Source organism: Ruditapes philippinarum, unplaced genomic scaffold (genome assembly GCF_026571515.1).
Source record: "Ruditapes philippinarum isolate M1 unplaced genomic scaffold, ASM2657151v2 ctg5038_1_1_1_1, whole genome shotgun sequence".
In the NCBI taxonomy this organism is placed as follows: Eukaryota; Metazoa; Mollusca; class Bivalvia; order Venerida; family Veneridae; genus Ruditapes; species Ruditapes philippinarum.
In genome coordinates, this window is record NW_026855504.1 from 14,134 (window position 1) to 31,581 (window position 17,448).

General features: G+C 31.8%; 1 protein-coding gene across 1 annotated transcript in view; it reads right to left on the minus strand.

Moving 5' to 3' along the window:
- Positions 1–17,448, minus strand: part of LOC132743575 (uncharacterized) — a gene marked incomplete at both ends in the record, with an annotated part of 51,216 nt that overhangs the window by 12,265 nt on the left and 21,503 nt on the right. The window contains 1 exon segment of the mRNA XM_060732110.1: positions 14,057–14,172. Coding sequence (XP_060588093.1) covers positions 14,057–14,172 — 116 coding nt within the window.

Consider the following 17,448-nt stretch of genomic DNA (forward strand, 5'->3'; position numbering starts at 1 on the left):
GATTTGTACGAGGGGGCGTAGCCCCCGAGTATTAATCAGATTACCGAGTGTTTTGGTGTGCTTTCTCTTTTGTATCATAGTCAAACATAAAAGCACGTTCCCTGTTGTCACAATATGAAACCCCGGCAAAAATGAACCAATGAACGAACATCTGAATATGACATTTCTGTCGCTTTCCCTGTCTCTGCCGTCACAATATGTAAACCCCAGCAAAAATGAGCCAATCAATGGGCATGCTCTGGAGTGCGGGTAACTAATACCCGCACTCCAGTTACCGCACTGTGCATGTATATGTATACGATTTAACACTGACACATTTTCAACAGAAAGGTCTCCAAACTATGATACAAGAACGATATAATGCGATCGGCTGCAAGAAAATAGATTAAACTTGAGCAGCCGACAATTGTGACACTGGTAAGACTGTACATATTTGCAAGTCTTATCTTACCTCCTGAATTTGTACCCATTTTATCTCTTGGAATATCCAGAAAGACATTTCTAAAGTTAGTCAGCCATAAGTACAGAGCCTGTTTAGTCTGCACGGTTGTACAGCCTGGCATACATGTATTCTATACTGGTAAAATCATTTCAGTTCTAGTAGAGTTAAGGTGCAGTGCTGATAACAGTGGTCATATTTGATCTGTTTAAGGTAGAACGCGACACTTGCGAACTTTCGAGTAGCGTTTTGAAAATTGGCATGCAGAAAGTTGACCATATTTCTGATTTGATTCCGTTGATTTTATTACAATAGTTTCAGCCAATTTTTGTACACATGACGTCAAAGTTGACCACCAAAGCCCGTTTTTGAACAAGACGTCGTTGCGTATCCTTGGCAACTATTACGGGTATCACAACGCCATTGGCATTCGTTGATACAGTTTTTCAATATGATATTGTAGCATATGCCTTTTAACTTTCATTTGTTATATTTTCTCAAGATGCAAAAAATATCAATGGGATACGTGCATCGAAGAAACACTTTGTAATGACACACAGTTAACGTTATTTCAAATCACACAGGAGTCCATCAATTCAATACCATTGCACATTGCATGAAAACATAACAAATGACCCAACGTTTATGATCTCAACAGTGAGTGTCATAACAGATTATTTACATAGGAAATTTTGGTCATAGATAATCTTGTTACGTCCTGTAACTGCGTGTCAATAAAAGGCTTTTTTCGATGCATCTTTTACATTAACATTTTTCTGTCATCAAAATTTGTTAACAAAATATAAAAAATATGATAAAACAGTGAGCTTTTTTTCTGTCAGAATGTTAAAAAGTTTCAACACATTTGTCGTTATCAGAGGCAGCCTCGAAAAAAAATGTCTGCCTACAACAGCTAGAAATCACGACATCTGTGTTGTTATGAAAAACATTAACACACGTATTTCATCAATAGGGACCTCTTTGGCATGGATTGTGGTCGTCAATTTATAGTACCGACTAAGATGGCTTCAATTTCTACAAATTACTTTGTACATCACAGTCAACCCTTTCCTATCTGATAGATAGCTAGTCTCTAGATCACCTACATAACGTTAATATTGTCATGATACGAGTTGTTAAGCATGAATTTAGATATTGCTATATTTAACGGTTATGTTATGACATTTAACGGTAAGGGAAAATGGTGCGACATTTAACGGTAGTTTTGCGACATTTACCGGCAAAAAGTATTATAATATTTAGCGATGTTTGCGATATTTAGCGGCAATAGTGCGACATTTAGCGGTAAGTTCGGCATTTAGCGTTGTTGCGACATATAACGGCACATTAGTCGTTCTTCTTACTTGATGGCCCTTATGATACTCCGTAGTATAGAAAAGTTAATTTATTCATGAAATTCAACTATATGTAGGAAATAAAGTCACGATTCATAACTTTCTAATATCTGTGTACGTGACTTTTTAACCAATCAATTTCTTGTGACATTTATTAGAAACATTTTTTTAATCAAGGTTTGTTAAATGTATGTTATTTCCAATTTTTCAGACATACACGTTGTGTAAGATATGCTAAACAATGGGAATGTTACATGTACAAGCAAATACTTCTTACAAAATGTTCGTTCATTTACATATTTGACAACAGTCATCTATCAAAAAAATATTTCTGTATATTTTATGTAAGGATTATTGAAAATTCTATCGAAGTTTCATTTTAACCAGATTATCGCAAAATGACGAAATTACAGTACAGTCACACCTGTGAAAAGGACCATATCTAGACAATGAAAATATCGATGGTTTTCGAAGACGCTTTCCTGCAAACATTTCGATTCAACTACATGTAGTTAGAAGATTCTAAAACAAACACCTTCAAACTTTCAACTATGTTGAACTGTTTGTGTAAAAACGAAATAGAAATGATTTACTGAAAAACAACAACAACACTTTCTGAATTTCTGAACAGCGAATTTTGCATTAAAACAAAAAAAAATATTTTCAAGAATTTCAAGATTCCAACTAGTCTTGAGATATTTTAGGTTGTTAAAGACAGATTTGCAATTAAATTAATGATGCATATACTCTTAGCATTTATGTGCATTAGCTTTTAAACTAGACATACATACTGTATAATAAAAAATTGCTATATCCCTTTTGATGTCTTAAAGCTGCACGTGTCCAGATGAGCCAAAATATTTCAAGAAAATTTATCTTGAGAAAATGTTCTAAGACTTTAAGAAAAGTAAAAATATTCCCAATTCAAGAAATAATTTACATGTTATATCAAATTTATGACTGATTTCGCAGTATATGTCCATGCATATTGCTACTACATTACTAACGCAGTAACAGATATTCAGACCTACTTCGGGTAAATTTCTTAGATATTATGTACCGTTTGCAATAGATTACTTTCTATGATTACTTGACATTATTTTACTTTTAAAATTTTTAATTTGATTTTAAAATGTTTCATGACAATTAGCATGAATCTTGGTGCGCACTGCTTTAATAATATATATATTCAGTAAATTATAACTCCTCAAAAACAAAATATAGTTGATCCGTTCAAACCAACTAAAACACAACTCAATAAAAAGAACAATGACAATAAAAAGGCATTACTTACCTAGAATTGTCCCCGTCAATTGATAACCAAACCCGTTCATTTTCTCAAATTAAGAAAGGTAAACATGTCCTCTCCAACTATGAATTAATTCTATCAGTTCACATGCAGTATCGCCTAACGTTTTCACAAAATTTCTATAAAATAATTAGTTTCTGTTTTCTTTAGGACAGCAAATAATGTGCTTCACGTTTTCAACGAACTATTTAAAAAGATATATGTTAGTCCATATGTCCAAGCAACATAAAAAGCCCAACTAAACACAATGTTTGTGTTCTTGTTCAAAGATATATAGAAAAATATTTATTGAATTAAGCACTAGATCAAGTCTTTACTTAGCGTAACAGACAAGTTAGTTAAGCTCGGCGATTTTCTGCTTAATCAAAGATATGTAATACAAGTTATAACTTTAAAAGTCCAAATTCTGTTTAACACACAAACATATAAACAATATTTAACTATTAATTTTTTAGACGCAATTTGCGTAAAAATATCAAAGAACGCGTGTTGTATTAATGCGCGTGTCTCACTATCTAAGGAGAAACGTCGGTTATAGCAGTCTGTATGGATTTTATGAAATGATTTACAGCCATTGGTCACGTTTTATGTATTAGAGAGAGAGTCTGTAAAGTCAAATACTTGGTGTTAAGACACTGACAGAGACATACTAAAAGCGACAGATCACAAGTTTTTACTGCTTTAATTCCACGTAGTAATATCTATCAATTGTAAAAGCAAACTTACTTTTTCTTTTGTGACTGAAAATACAGTATCTTTTTATAAGATTTCTCCTCTGAAACCTTATATCAAAATACACCAAATACGGCAGTCAACGTGTTGAACGTCATGGACCAAAGTGGTCTTAATTGTGTGGTGGTCTGGCTAGTGAATATTGTTATATGTACAAAGGCATCTGTATTTTATGACCATATTGATTCAAACAATGTATATTTCAACCTTCAAATACTACTATTAGAAATATGTAATTATATTATTTTCTCTCTTATGAGAGAAGAATAAAATTCTGAAGGATTTTTATCAAATATTAAGTTCTCATTGTCTTGTTTCAATATTGAATGATTAACATAATTCACCTATTAAATCAGAAATTAATTCTTCACAAAACAGATGGACAGAAAGCAACATTAAACCAATCTAAAATTATTTTCTCATCTTAGTTTACACAACATTTCAATAATAACAGTTTGAACACATTGTTTCATCAAGACATCATGTCATGTCTATGAGCATTAAAGCAATTAATAGCAGCAAATTTGTGGTAATTGCATTATCAGGGTCTCAAACCACAAATATAACTGCTGCCTAAAAAATGTAATCATCCATATAATAAAAAAACTCACATAAAATAATTATACTCAATAAAAAAGAATTCTAAACCAGGTATACAAAACAGTAACTTTTACCCGAAAATTACGTTAAATTTAAAATAAAGTGGTCCAAAAAACAACAACAAAAAACAATGCCTTCAAACAGAAACTGGTGTTAGTTTTTCCAAATCTAAATAAGCTATTGATGGTACTAAGGTAACAAATGATGCTGTCAGAAAGGGAAACACTACAAGTTATTTTCTTGATTTTTGTGACCATTACTGACTGACTTGTTCTTTTAAAGTAGAAGTTAAGTGGTAATTTGACGACATAGACATAAAGCATTCATAAGGTCGAACTTTCACGTTGTCATGTGATGAACAGAAAGCAATGCAGAGATGACATTCTAGGAGAGCAACAATGATTAAAAGAAATACATGTATATAGAATATACTTCTAAATGATAATTTACTAATAACTTACTGAAAACGATAATGAGAATAAGCGTTGTTTTGAATTAATTAATGTAAGTTCGTAAATAATAAAATGCATCAATCATTGGGCTATTTCCAGTATAATTAATGTCAAATTATTATCCTTAGTCATTTATTACATAGAATTTATTTAAACTTGCATGAATTTGGAATATGTCAACAAAACTATTTTAGACAGAAATCAGTATAGAAGTACAAATTGGCTGGGTGTTTTTTACTTTATGTTTATGGGACCTCTTTGCCCGAGTGATTGAGGTTGTCCACTTCAAATTACTTGTCCTTCAACGTTGTGGGTTCTTGTCAGAAACTTTGCATTTTTGATGCGTAGAAGCTATCCAACTAGCTTGCAGAAGATCGACGTTCCTACACAGGTGTCTTTCTTGTGTCGGAAATGTGATACAAAGTGGTATTCACAGGTATGGCTGGAAAGCCGCAATATGGCCTTTATAAGGTCAATATGGCTTCAAATCAAACAAAACAGACAGTTACTAATTTTCGTATAGGATTGGATTTTCCGTAAGTTTTACCCATGCCAGAAATTTCTTCTGGCATAGGGGGGCCAGCTGAATCGCTGTTATATGTCACATCGCAAATGTTACACTTGACGCTAAATGTCGCGCTATTGCCGCTCAAAATATTTAGCTTAAAAGTCTCACAAATGTTTCTTACCGTTAACTCGTTATATGTCGCAATATCTTAATTCATGTTAAGCAACTGGTATTGTGTCAATATTAACGTTATGTGAGTGATCTGGGACTATTTATATATTAGATAGGATAGGATTTGCTGTGATGTACAAAATAATTGGTTGAAATTAAAGTCATCTTGTTTGTATTAAAAATTGACCACCATTATTTCTTCCAAAGAGCACATTAGTGCTTAAACATATCTGTTTTTTTTTCTTTTCATTTAGCAACCCAGTTGTTGAGGACTCTATCTATACGACATTAGCTTGAGATCTACGGCATTAGCTTGAGCTTTATCTAACACACCGAGAAGTTTATTTTAGAATGATTAGATTAAAATTCAATGTAAGATGTTTGCCCGTGTATGTGGTTGTGCTGTCACTTTCCTCGATCCCGTATGGTCGCATGGTCGAAAATCTCTAACAAAATAACCACGTTGTCAAAATCTGGTGCAAAATCTTAATGCTCTTCAAACATGTTTAACTCGTAATAAGGAGTTTTAAAATCCTAATTAGGATTTTTTTGCTCATTTTTAGGAGTTCTTAAAGCATAATAAGGATTATTTCACTATTAATGAGGAGTAATAAAAACCTAAATATTAGGTCTTTGATACTCCTAAATAGGTGAGATGAAAAACGATTTTAGAAGTGTGTTGTAATGTTTTTCTGGAAACACCTAGTGAGACGGGAGCCCACATATGTGCTCTTTCAACTTATTACACGGCCACGACCCCATCATACAACGGCATCACATCGTATGAATAATACTTTCTCAAAATAACCATATTTTGGATCTTTTGATAATTGTTATTGCCTATTAATAAAATAAGTGACAAAAAAATGATTACAACGCAGACGGTGGTGGATTTGATTGCAACGCGGTTCGATGGGCCCGATACCATTCGTGTATATTTTGAGGGTTTAACTTGACATTATGCACATTTCAATTGAATTCAACCCTTTTGTTACTTTGACTTCTGAGAAGCGTGTTTTCTCTCCGCCCCCCCCCCCTTTTTGACTTGCTAATCGACTTTCGCTTTGCGGGTCGCGGGGCGAAAACACAAATGGCACAAATCAGCCACCATACTGAAGCGTTATGAATAGCTCTCGGGATGCTGTTTTGAAGAAGGCATAATAGTGATATGAAGATAAAATTATTGAAATACATAGTTTGAATCAATATTGAATTGTTTTTCCAAATAAAAATAAAAGCTGAAGGTCGCACTTACACTATCTGTGTTTTCAATCAACATTGGTACGTGTTTTGCATTGTACAAACGAATTATTTGACGGCAGAACTGTGTCGATATATTGATTAGGGCCTACACTGTGGCATCTGAATATAAAAGTATTGTTTTAATTAACAATTACGTTAATTGCCTACTTCATTTGAATAAAGTGAATTTCAATGTCTTTTTAATGTAAATATTTTCCATTAATCAATTCTAATCTACCATAAATCATTTTATTTTTTTTCCTATTTATCAATTCCATTTCGAAGTGAATAAAATTATTACCATTCCCCCACCCCCGCTAAATTCAATACAAATCTTTTTTATGTGTTTTCGAATTGTCACCGTAGAAATAATCGCCTGTCCGACACATTTTCATCAGTGGTAAGTGTATATTCAATGACATTTAACATTCTGGCCAATTATGTTTCATCTCAAAAGCAAAAGTTTAAAAACGATAACACAAACTCACTAAATGCCTTGTGACTGTCACTGACTACTAAATGTTGACAAAAATCTTAAGTTAAAAGCAGACGACTTTCATTTCGTGCCCGCGCTTATGATATTAAGAAATGAAGCGGTAAATTGATGGAAGAGAATTATTTACTTTTACTCGCACAAAAGAACCAATATCCGTAAAATAATTCAACCAGAATTGCCGATTTGCATATTATCACAATAAAAGCAAATACTCATTTTCTTCTGCCTCTGTTATAACGCAACTTACGCAAGGGTCAATATCTGAATATCTCATTTACTTGTGAGGAACATTATCCTTATTATTCTTATTATTATTATGGTGGATGGTGGTTACGTCACATAGACACGACGATTTTTCAGTTTAACAGATAGGAAGGCCTAATGTACTCCTTTTTGCATTATTTCAGACACAAATGAGCAACTCATCTGAGTAGAGCCCCCGATATTCCTGCGTTTTACATGAAAGTCACTGGCGAGATATGAACATACAGGGGTGAGGGACAAGTAGATTCAAAATCGAAATCGTTAATGACGTTAATGATCGTGCAAATTTGCAAAACAATTTGAAGGGAGTGTTGGATGTCATCAGTGGTGATTATTTTTGCATTAACGATAATCTGCATCAATCAAACAAATAAACAATTATGACATGACTTGAAAAGTTTCTAATATTCAACATTATTTCTAACGTATATCCGAGAAAGGCCACTAATATGTAAATGATATTGTTAAAAAATAGGTGAGCTTATTGATTGATTGATTGATTGATTGATTGATTGATTTAATGATTTTGATTAGAGATTAATTTTGAAATTATACAAAAATGAACAGCAGGTGTCAAGTACGTGTGGAAATGAAGAACGTTGTCCCGTACCGCACTTTAGAGTTGTTCTATTTTTCTGGTCTTTCGGGATTATGGATTCCAGCAACTACAGTGTTGAGAATTGAGTACCGGCCGCTCAAGCCGGTGCTGGGGGCTTGAGGGATTTTGCATATTTTACTTATCCCTCATTTACATACTCAGTCAAAACGACTGTGCAATTTTCATGTTATTTTGTTGTGATTGTGACAATGTCAAAGAGATGACACTACCCAAGACATATGATATTAAGAAGAAATAAGGCAAATAAAAAATAAAATAAAATGATCAAGTATAAATATGTATTTAACTTAAGAGCATATAGAGCATATAAAAAGGAGAACATTACACAATATATATTCAAACTTACAAAATTACACAATAGCATTTCATAACTTGTTAAAACGTGTGGCAGTGTTTTAAGATTGCAGAATTAAAAATTCCAGGCGATTTCAAGCTTTGATAATAGTGCTAGGATAACATGCAGAAGTCTGTGGTTTTGAAGCAGACCTGAACTAAAGTACATTAATATTTGAATATCTTATTAAAAGCACGCAAATGTTTAATTGGTTTTTTTCTTATCATTTGGTTTAAACAGTATTTATTCTATAAAGTTCAAACATATAAACTTATGTACAACAACATGATATAATACAGGATTGAAAAGAAAGTCAAAGACATATGTAAATTTCTTTCCTGTGAAAAGTAAAAGTTAAGCATAATGTTCAACAACACGTATTAGTACGAAAGACCGGTGGGGACATTTCAACTTGATGAATATCCGATTTCTACTTCATGAATTCACGATTTAAACTTCACGAATTCATGAAGTAAAATCGTGAATTCGTGAAGTTGAAATCGCAAATTCATGAAGTTGAAATCGTGACATCATATTTACACACGTGCGTGAAACAATTAATGAACATGTACTTATTATTAATTATCATTACTGTTGGGAAAAGTCGTAAAATGAAAGAAAGAAACAAACAAATTAATTATCATTCAGAATCAATCAACACACATTTGTGCAGTATTAAAGTCATGCTCAAATAGAAATTAAGACGGAAACGTACGTCACATCTTCGAGAAACTTCGGAGTATTTCGCAACTTTCCATGTCTTACAGCGATCAAATAAGCGTGTAACATTAAATCTTTGTCAACTCGTTAAAAAAACGTTATTCAGATAAGTATACGATAAGGACTGTGACGAAATTAGCCGGAAATAAACGAGTTACCGATAAATATATTCATTCATTTATGAAATAAACTAAATCTTTTTCGCTATACTCTATATGCTATAATGTAAAATGAAATAAAACATTGGTGCTATCAAAACCATAAAGACATAATATTTTATTTATAAAAGTCAAAAATGTAAATAAAGACAAAAATTGTGAAACTGAAAAATGCACTCTTCTACAACTGTTCGTGTTGACGACGGCATTCTTGGAACAAACTGCCGGCAAAAATCTGCCCCGGTATAATGACGTCAGAAATTCACTCAGTTCGGGTTTACACTCGGCCGTTTCGTTGATATGAAAACAATTTCGGGTATTTTGAAGAACTCTGGAAAGAACAAAAATGTAATCGTTATTTGTAAATTTGTTCAAAAGCACGCTTTTAGACAACTTTTTTCATGAATAAAGCCTTAGCAATATTATTGATAGCAGTTTTTTTTATAAGATAACATTATTTTATAACGTAATCTCCTACACATTCAGGGAAAGAACATACAACATGCATAAGTTAGAGATTTCTGCAGTGGCGTTTATCAATCATTTGAGGGAAGATAAAATATCGTGATAAATGTCCTTTCTTAAAAGCATCCACAGCGCACTTATAAACGCGTGACAATCGTACGGTGCGATTACTAAGATCAATGGATTATGGCTGAGACTGTTAATCCCACATAAGTGTCTAAATATGTAACCTTCCTTTAATTAAGAAAAATCGAATTCTATGGTGGCTGAGTTGTGCCATGTCGTATTTGCGCTCTCCAGGACGTCGGACGCCAACACAAAAATACGACAAAGTCGACATTTGGTCGTATTTTCGTGTTTTTGTCTTGCGCCCCGCGGCACGAAAATACGATATGGCAAAAATCAGCCACCATAGAATTCCATAAAGAATATGTAATAACTGTTCTCTGAGTCAAATTGGAAATGAATATCACTTTTTTTGTTTTCATCTTCACACTCTACTGATCTTAGACACAATGTCTAACATTATTACTGTTCATGAGTTCACAAATTTGTTGTTAACTGAATCTTAAAGTCCTTTTGTATTTTTCGCATTTAATTAGGAAGAAACTGTTAGCTAGTTTCATTCCTGGATAATTAGGATCTCATTTATATGAATATATTTTATTCAGAATAGCATTTTATGCTCTTAATTCTGTCTTTATGTTCTATATGCTTTAAACATATATTCTATCTGCTAGAAATTTGAAATCTTTTAATCTGGACAAAACTATTTTAAAAAGTACCGACTGAGAAGCAAATGTACAGGCCATGATCAGACGTCACGGATGCGCTAGCTGATTTTTGTCTGCACTCGCGGCACATAGGTGGAACCTGTTATCGACAATAGGCTAAGGGAAATGCAATATAACAATTTATTTATTATTATCTTTATTTGTTTATTTATTTTTATATACTTTTTCAATATTATTATGATTCAAAAATATTAAATAAATATTTGTATGATAATGACATAAATCTGGCTCCGAACATTATGAGATAACGCATTTAACATTATATTGATTAATCTATTAAATCAAAGCTTGATGTTGCAATAATTGAATTTTCCTGATGTATAGCAGTAAAAGTTCTTTGGCAATTTTAGACATTTTAATTTTAAAACAAGAAAAGATCTTTAAAGATAATCAAAAGGTTGTTTTTTAATTTTGTATGTGAGACATCTTTCTGGTAAATAGTTATATTCGTCCTACATGCACTTTATATTTTAACATTATTCGGCATTGTTCTGAGAAAATCATAAAAAAAAATCATATGAACGTATGGTAATTTTACATCATCTATAAGCTTATTTTACAGTTATTTCTCTCAGTGTGGTTTGCTTTAAGTCATGACAAAATGCCGATAACCTTTGGCGCAAAAATTCAGTAATACATTTAACTGCTTTGTTTTGTCTTGTAAATATATAGGCCACTATGTATTTTTGAACTAAAATATTATATATTTTTTAACATTTTAATATGCATTACGTATAAAGGTAAATATGCATTATTTCTAAAATAAAATTCAGTAGCGTTACTAACGATTTTACCTTAACTTCAAAAAAAAAAAAAAATAAATAAATAAAAAAAATTGAAATTTGAAAAAAACAAAACAAAAACAAAGAGTATATGGACACCTTATTCAATTGAAATTGTTATGATGACAATGAATTAACTTACGTGCACATATCTGAAAGTGGTATTTCAGACCTGTTTAAATAGATGTGATATTTTAAATCCTGAATATCAGTGTTGTACTGTCCTATACATGTCTGTAGTGTGTCTATCATTTCACAATGCGTCTCTGCAGCATAAAATACTGAAAACATTAAAAAGAATATCCATCGAGATTTAAGAGCTCAATTGAGGTCAAACAGCATAAAACATAAAATTTGAAATTCTTACATGGATCATGCGAAGGACTTAAATTGGCAAAATATCCGAAGGATAAAAAAGAAATGGACTCAAATTTAAATTGAATATCGATTTTTTGTGTGTGTGGTCCTTAGCCCAATTTGAGTTAAAAGCGTTGCGGCGATTTTCATATTTTAAGTCATTTTGCACAATAAAATTTATTATTATTGCAAAACAGGGCAAAGGAATGAAATTTGCTCACAAGTTACTACTCCAGACCTAGATCAAATGGTACAAAAATCTCTGAAAAATATTTCCAGTCCCATCATGTAAAAAAAACCCAACCCCTCAGTGGTATCTCTTTAAGCTTCTTTATTCATCAATATCCAAAGTGTGGAATGAAAACATTAAATTATTAAAGTGTTTAGTATCATCCAGTTATACGTGCTTTACTACTGACCTTCTTGAAACTTTAATACAAAATTTATCTGATCTATACTGAGGTAAAAAAAGCAAAAGCAATAAATATAAAATTCTTGCATAGACTAAATGGTATTTTATATTTTGAAGAAATGTATTAAGAGTTAATCTTGCATGATTTCAGTCCGGTTTGATTCGTCCTTTTTAGGGTCATTTTGCACAATAAAAATAATTATTCTGGAATAACAGAAAGAATAATGATCTGGAATTTTGCACACGAACCTTTATTTCATCAAATTGCCTAAACATTCGAAAAAAAAGAAGAAGGAGGAAAAAAAAAAAAGATTTCCAGTCCCTTTATGTAAAAAAACTAACTCCCTTTAAACACGAACACTTTCCATTTTTATTATTTTTCGGTGTTTGGGGATTGGGTTGGTGGTGGAGGCTGTCTTCGCACCGCCTTTACAAAAAAATAGACAACAGCCCAAAAGGGACCGGAACACTATATTATCCACCATAAACAATTTTATAACATTATACATATATATAATTATTACAATAAATAAACATTTGTCATTCACACAGTTCTTTTATGTTGTTAAATTTTGTTCATATCCGACAAGTCTATTAAGTCACAGACATAATTAATATCTGTTTGTTATTAATGATGTATTTTATCGTCTGCGTTTATCTTTTATTTATTTATTGAATTATATTTACAATGCTATAAACTGAGTCGTCTGTCTGAATCAGTATTGTTATAATTGGCTTTGAAATTATCTTTCTCTTAGCGTAGCAGAATCATTTTTGTATTCGACCAGGTTATTATTTGTCTGCTCATTTGTTCTTTCGTTTGTTCATTCGTTTGTTCATTTGATTTTTTACGTACTGCGCTGTTTTGTATATTTGTCTATTTGTGGGGTATTTCATCCTCTTTTTATCTCCTTCGTTTGTACCTTCCTTCCTTCCTTCCTTCCTTCCTTCCTTCCTTCCTTCATTCCTTCTTTCCTTCCTTCCTTTGCTTCCTTCCTTCATTTATTTTTTTATTTATTTATTAGTTTTTTTATTCGTGTGTTTCTTTTCTTTGTACTCCATTTGTTTTAGTTCATCTGTTCATTAATTAATTAATGAATTAATATCCTTCCTTCCTTCCTTCCTTTCTTCCTTCCTTCCTTCCTTCCTTCCTATCCTTCCTTCCTTCCTTCCTTCCTTCCTTCATGCATGCATTCATTCATTTGTTTATTCACTTACTGCAGTATTACTAATTTACTAATTTATGATAAATTATGCTTTACAGAATTTTTAAACATCGCCCAACTGTAAACAGGCGGCATTGAAGCTGCAAGCCTCCAAATGAGCCAACATATTTCAAGTAAATAAAACAACTTGAAAAAAATGTACTAAGATTAAAAATAAAAGTAAACAGATTCAAGATTCATCCGTCTGTTAAGGAAGTACAGACCCCGGAATTGTCACCAGTCATGTCCTTAATTTTAATTTCAAATTTGAAGCACAAAGGGGTGATAATTTATCACCATGCAATTTCCGCAGAGTATTTGCCAAAGATATGAAATTTATGCCAAATGTAAGTCACTGTACGGCGGCCAATCTAAATGTACAGTAACCCGAGACAATATGAAAAGGAGTTAGCCCTGAAAAGGTGTTATTTCAGCAAAGGGCATGTCCTTCGTACCGTTACACTCTGTCCTAGAGGCTCACGTACACTAGCACACTTTCCTCGTCATCCATGCCTACTTTGAAGAGTCACTCGCCGCGGCTTTTGCCAGGACACAAGCAGCTAATTAAATACATTTTTAAATTTTCTATGAATATAAACATGAATCTGGAGGCATGCTGCTTTATGATGTGAAGTAACTTACGGTTTCTATGATTACAAATTTTGTTGATTGTATTGCTGTATGAGCTAAAATCAAAATATGGATCACCACATGTCGTCATCGCATCTTCTAAACATGATGTCAAGTTAACAATATTTCTGAAAGTAAAATAAAAATAAAGAACGCATAATGATGATTAATATTTAAATACAAAACAGGATATTACCTGGTTGAATTTGTTTATCAAAATTGATAATAAAAATAGACATAAAAAAGTGGATAAGGACATTGACTTATGACCTCTCGCATCTTCCTTATGAGAGTTCGAGTTCAGCAAAGGGTGTTTTGATTAAATCTTATTTACTTTCCTGCTTCGAATTTGCACTTTGGGGAAAATAATCAAACGACCTTGACCTTTAACCCTTAAAGAATCAAGTAAACGTTCAGTATCTTACCGGCATAAGTCGTACATGCTGTGTGTAAACAGGGTCAAATGTGCTGGCTGAGGAAGTCCAAACCTAAAGGCTTCTGTGAGATTGTAATGCGCAAAGCAAGCGTTCTCTTTCTGACCAATCACCTTTGAGCTACAAGAATCATCTGTGAACGCTGTGACAGAGGTAAAACACGTTGCAATGACAACCACTGAAAAATAAAAGGTATGCTCGATTTTTTTTATCAAGTTAATTATTTTAATTTGGTATAAACCCACTGTTCGACCTTTATGAAAAAACAACGTCTACGCAAGAAGATAATATACTTGTTTCGAATTAAAAAAATATCATGATTTAATTAACATAACGCACTTTTAATTGAAACAAATATTAGAGTTTAAGAATTATTTAGATTATTTTTATTATATTACAGCCAAAAAGAAAAAGGAATGACCTCCAATAATTATAAAAATAGGTCATTCCCATTTTTATATATATATTTCGAGCTCTGTAAATTTCTTTTTTTGAAAATTGGGTCTTTTTAGCAAAAATTAAATTTTTTCCCCTTTAAAACCCTTTAAAACAAAATTCTATTTTTTTAAAGCTGATAAACAATAAACAAACATAAAAAAAAATTTAAACGATCTAAATTTGGAAAAAAATTTTTATCATAACCACTAAAAAATTTTAAAGGAACTTTTCCATTAAAAAATTTTTATTTTCCTTCAGTTTCCCCCAAATTTTTCTCATTTCGTGAATTTCTCGGGCATAAGACTTATTAATTTTCTGTATACAAGTATCAGATAACCACTCTACACAGAACACTAGTGTAAATTTGTCATTTATACCGAAGAAACAGTATTGAATCAACAAAGAATCATTATTAAACGGTAGATTTTAAGATTTCCCTGTGATTTCTTTGTCTTAGTATTGGTACATTAGATTAAGACGGTTCCGTGAGAAAACGAGTTCGTGCTATTTTATAATAAATAACAATAATATGTCAAATACAAACATTTGGGAGCTTGTTTCGACAGGAAACCTTTCATATGGAAATTGCTCCTGAAAAATACATGGCATTTGATAGATAGAACTTGATACTTCCAAATTATCTTGTCACTCACGGGTGAATAAAACCCACAACCAGTTTTGTTTTTCTTTTTAGATTTATGTCTCATAAGATATATGTCTAATAAGATTTATGTCTAAAAAGATTTATATTTTACAATATTATTGTCTGGTTAGAGATATGCCTATGTTAATATTTATGTCTAATTAACTCTATGTCTGGTAAGATTCATGTTTAATAAGATTTATGTGTGATAAAGTATATGTCTAATAAAAATTTATGTCTGATAAAATATCTGTCTCATAGAAGTTATGTCTGATAAAATAAATGTTCGACCATAAGCTGATAAATAACTTATGAGGTGAGATAAACAAAGCTTTCTTAGCCAGTTTACGTAAGTTTTAATAAATAAAATCAATGTATATAACAAATTATTAAATTATTCAAAATCAAAGCAGTTCTACAGATAATTTTAACAGGGGTGACGTCACAACTGGTACGAATTTCACGCACTATTGAATAACTATTGGCATGAATCAGATCAGATTTTAAACATATTGACATAATATCAATCACAGAACTCTGCATAAATATGAAAGTGGTCGTTGTGGCGCCTTTATATGACGCAACGACGCTAAATGTCACCCTTGCCGGCTTATTGTCGCACTATTGCCGCTAAATGTCGCAAAAGGTAATCTTATTCGGTATTATAAATTGACGACCACAATTCATGCCAAAGAGGTCCTAATTGATAAAACACATTTGTATATGTTTTTTATAACAACCCAAATGTCGTGATTTCGAGCTACGACATTTTTTTTATTCGTATTTATACCTTTATACAGTATCCACCATTGTGGCTTTAAACTATTCATTTTGTATTTTTTTCTGATGACAGAAAAACATGTTAAGTAGTTAACATGTTTCGTATGTAAATAATCTGTTATGCCACTTAATGTTGAGATCATAAACGTAGGGGTCATTCGTTTTGTTTTCATGCAATGTGCAATAGTATTGAATTGATGTTGATTTGAAATAAGGTTTACTTTTGTCCCAAACTTCGATAAAAATTTTTCGCATTGATAATTTTTTTCATCTTGGAAAAATTATAAAAAATTTGAAATTTTTATTTAAAGGCATTTTTGCTAAAATTTAAACATAACATAAAGGGCAAAATTAAAAACTAAAAATGTTTAATTTTTTTTTTTTAAATTTTAAATTTTAGCTTAAAAAAAAAACCCAAAATTTAATGTACACCCTGACTTTTGGAACAACACTGAAACCTTCAGACCGAGGGGGCCCAAAAAATGATTTTACCAGTATATAGATACATGTATGTCAGGCTGCACATCTGTGCAGACTGAACCGGTTCGTACTTATGGCTGACTTACATTAGAAATATCTGCCTTTATATTCCCGGATTGATAGACAGTTTTAAAAAACGAAAGCTTGAAAAGTGCATTTTGCAAATTCAGTAGGTAAGGTACTTGCTAATAAGAGTTGCAAATATGAAAAGTCTAACCAGTGTCAGAATTGTCGGCTGCTCAAATTAAATATTTTTTCTTGCAACCCACCACATTATCTTTTTTTATTACAGAAGACGAATATATAAATTGAAGGTGCACTTTGGCAAAAATGCCAACAGATACGTATTTGAAAACAAAGTCTGAAATACATAATATTTAATTAAAATGTTTATGTTTTGCAAAATTAAAACAATTCCGTAAAATGCATAGAATGAAAAGTAGAACTGAAAATTTTCCATGAAATCAATTATGACTTTTTTTAAAAATTTCATAACGGACTAAAAAGGGCGTAAACTGATACCCAGTTTGGTTTGCGTTACTATTGTTGTATATAAAACAATTAAAGACACAACTCTAAAATAAACCCGTAAGGTAATGGCATACATTTAAAAGCTCCTCTTTATTGTA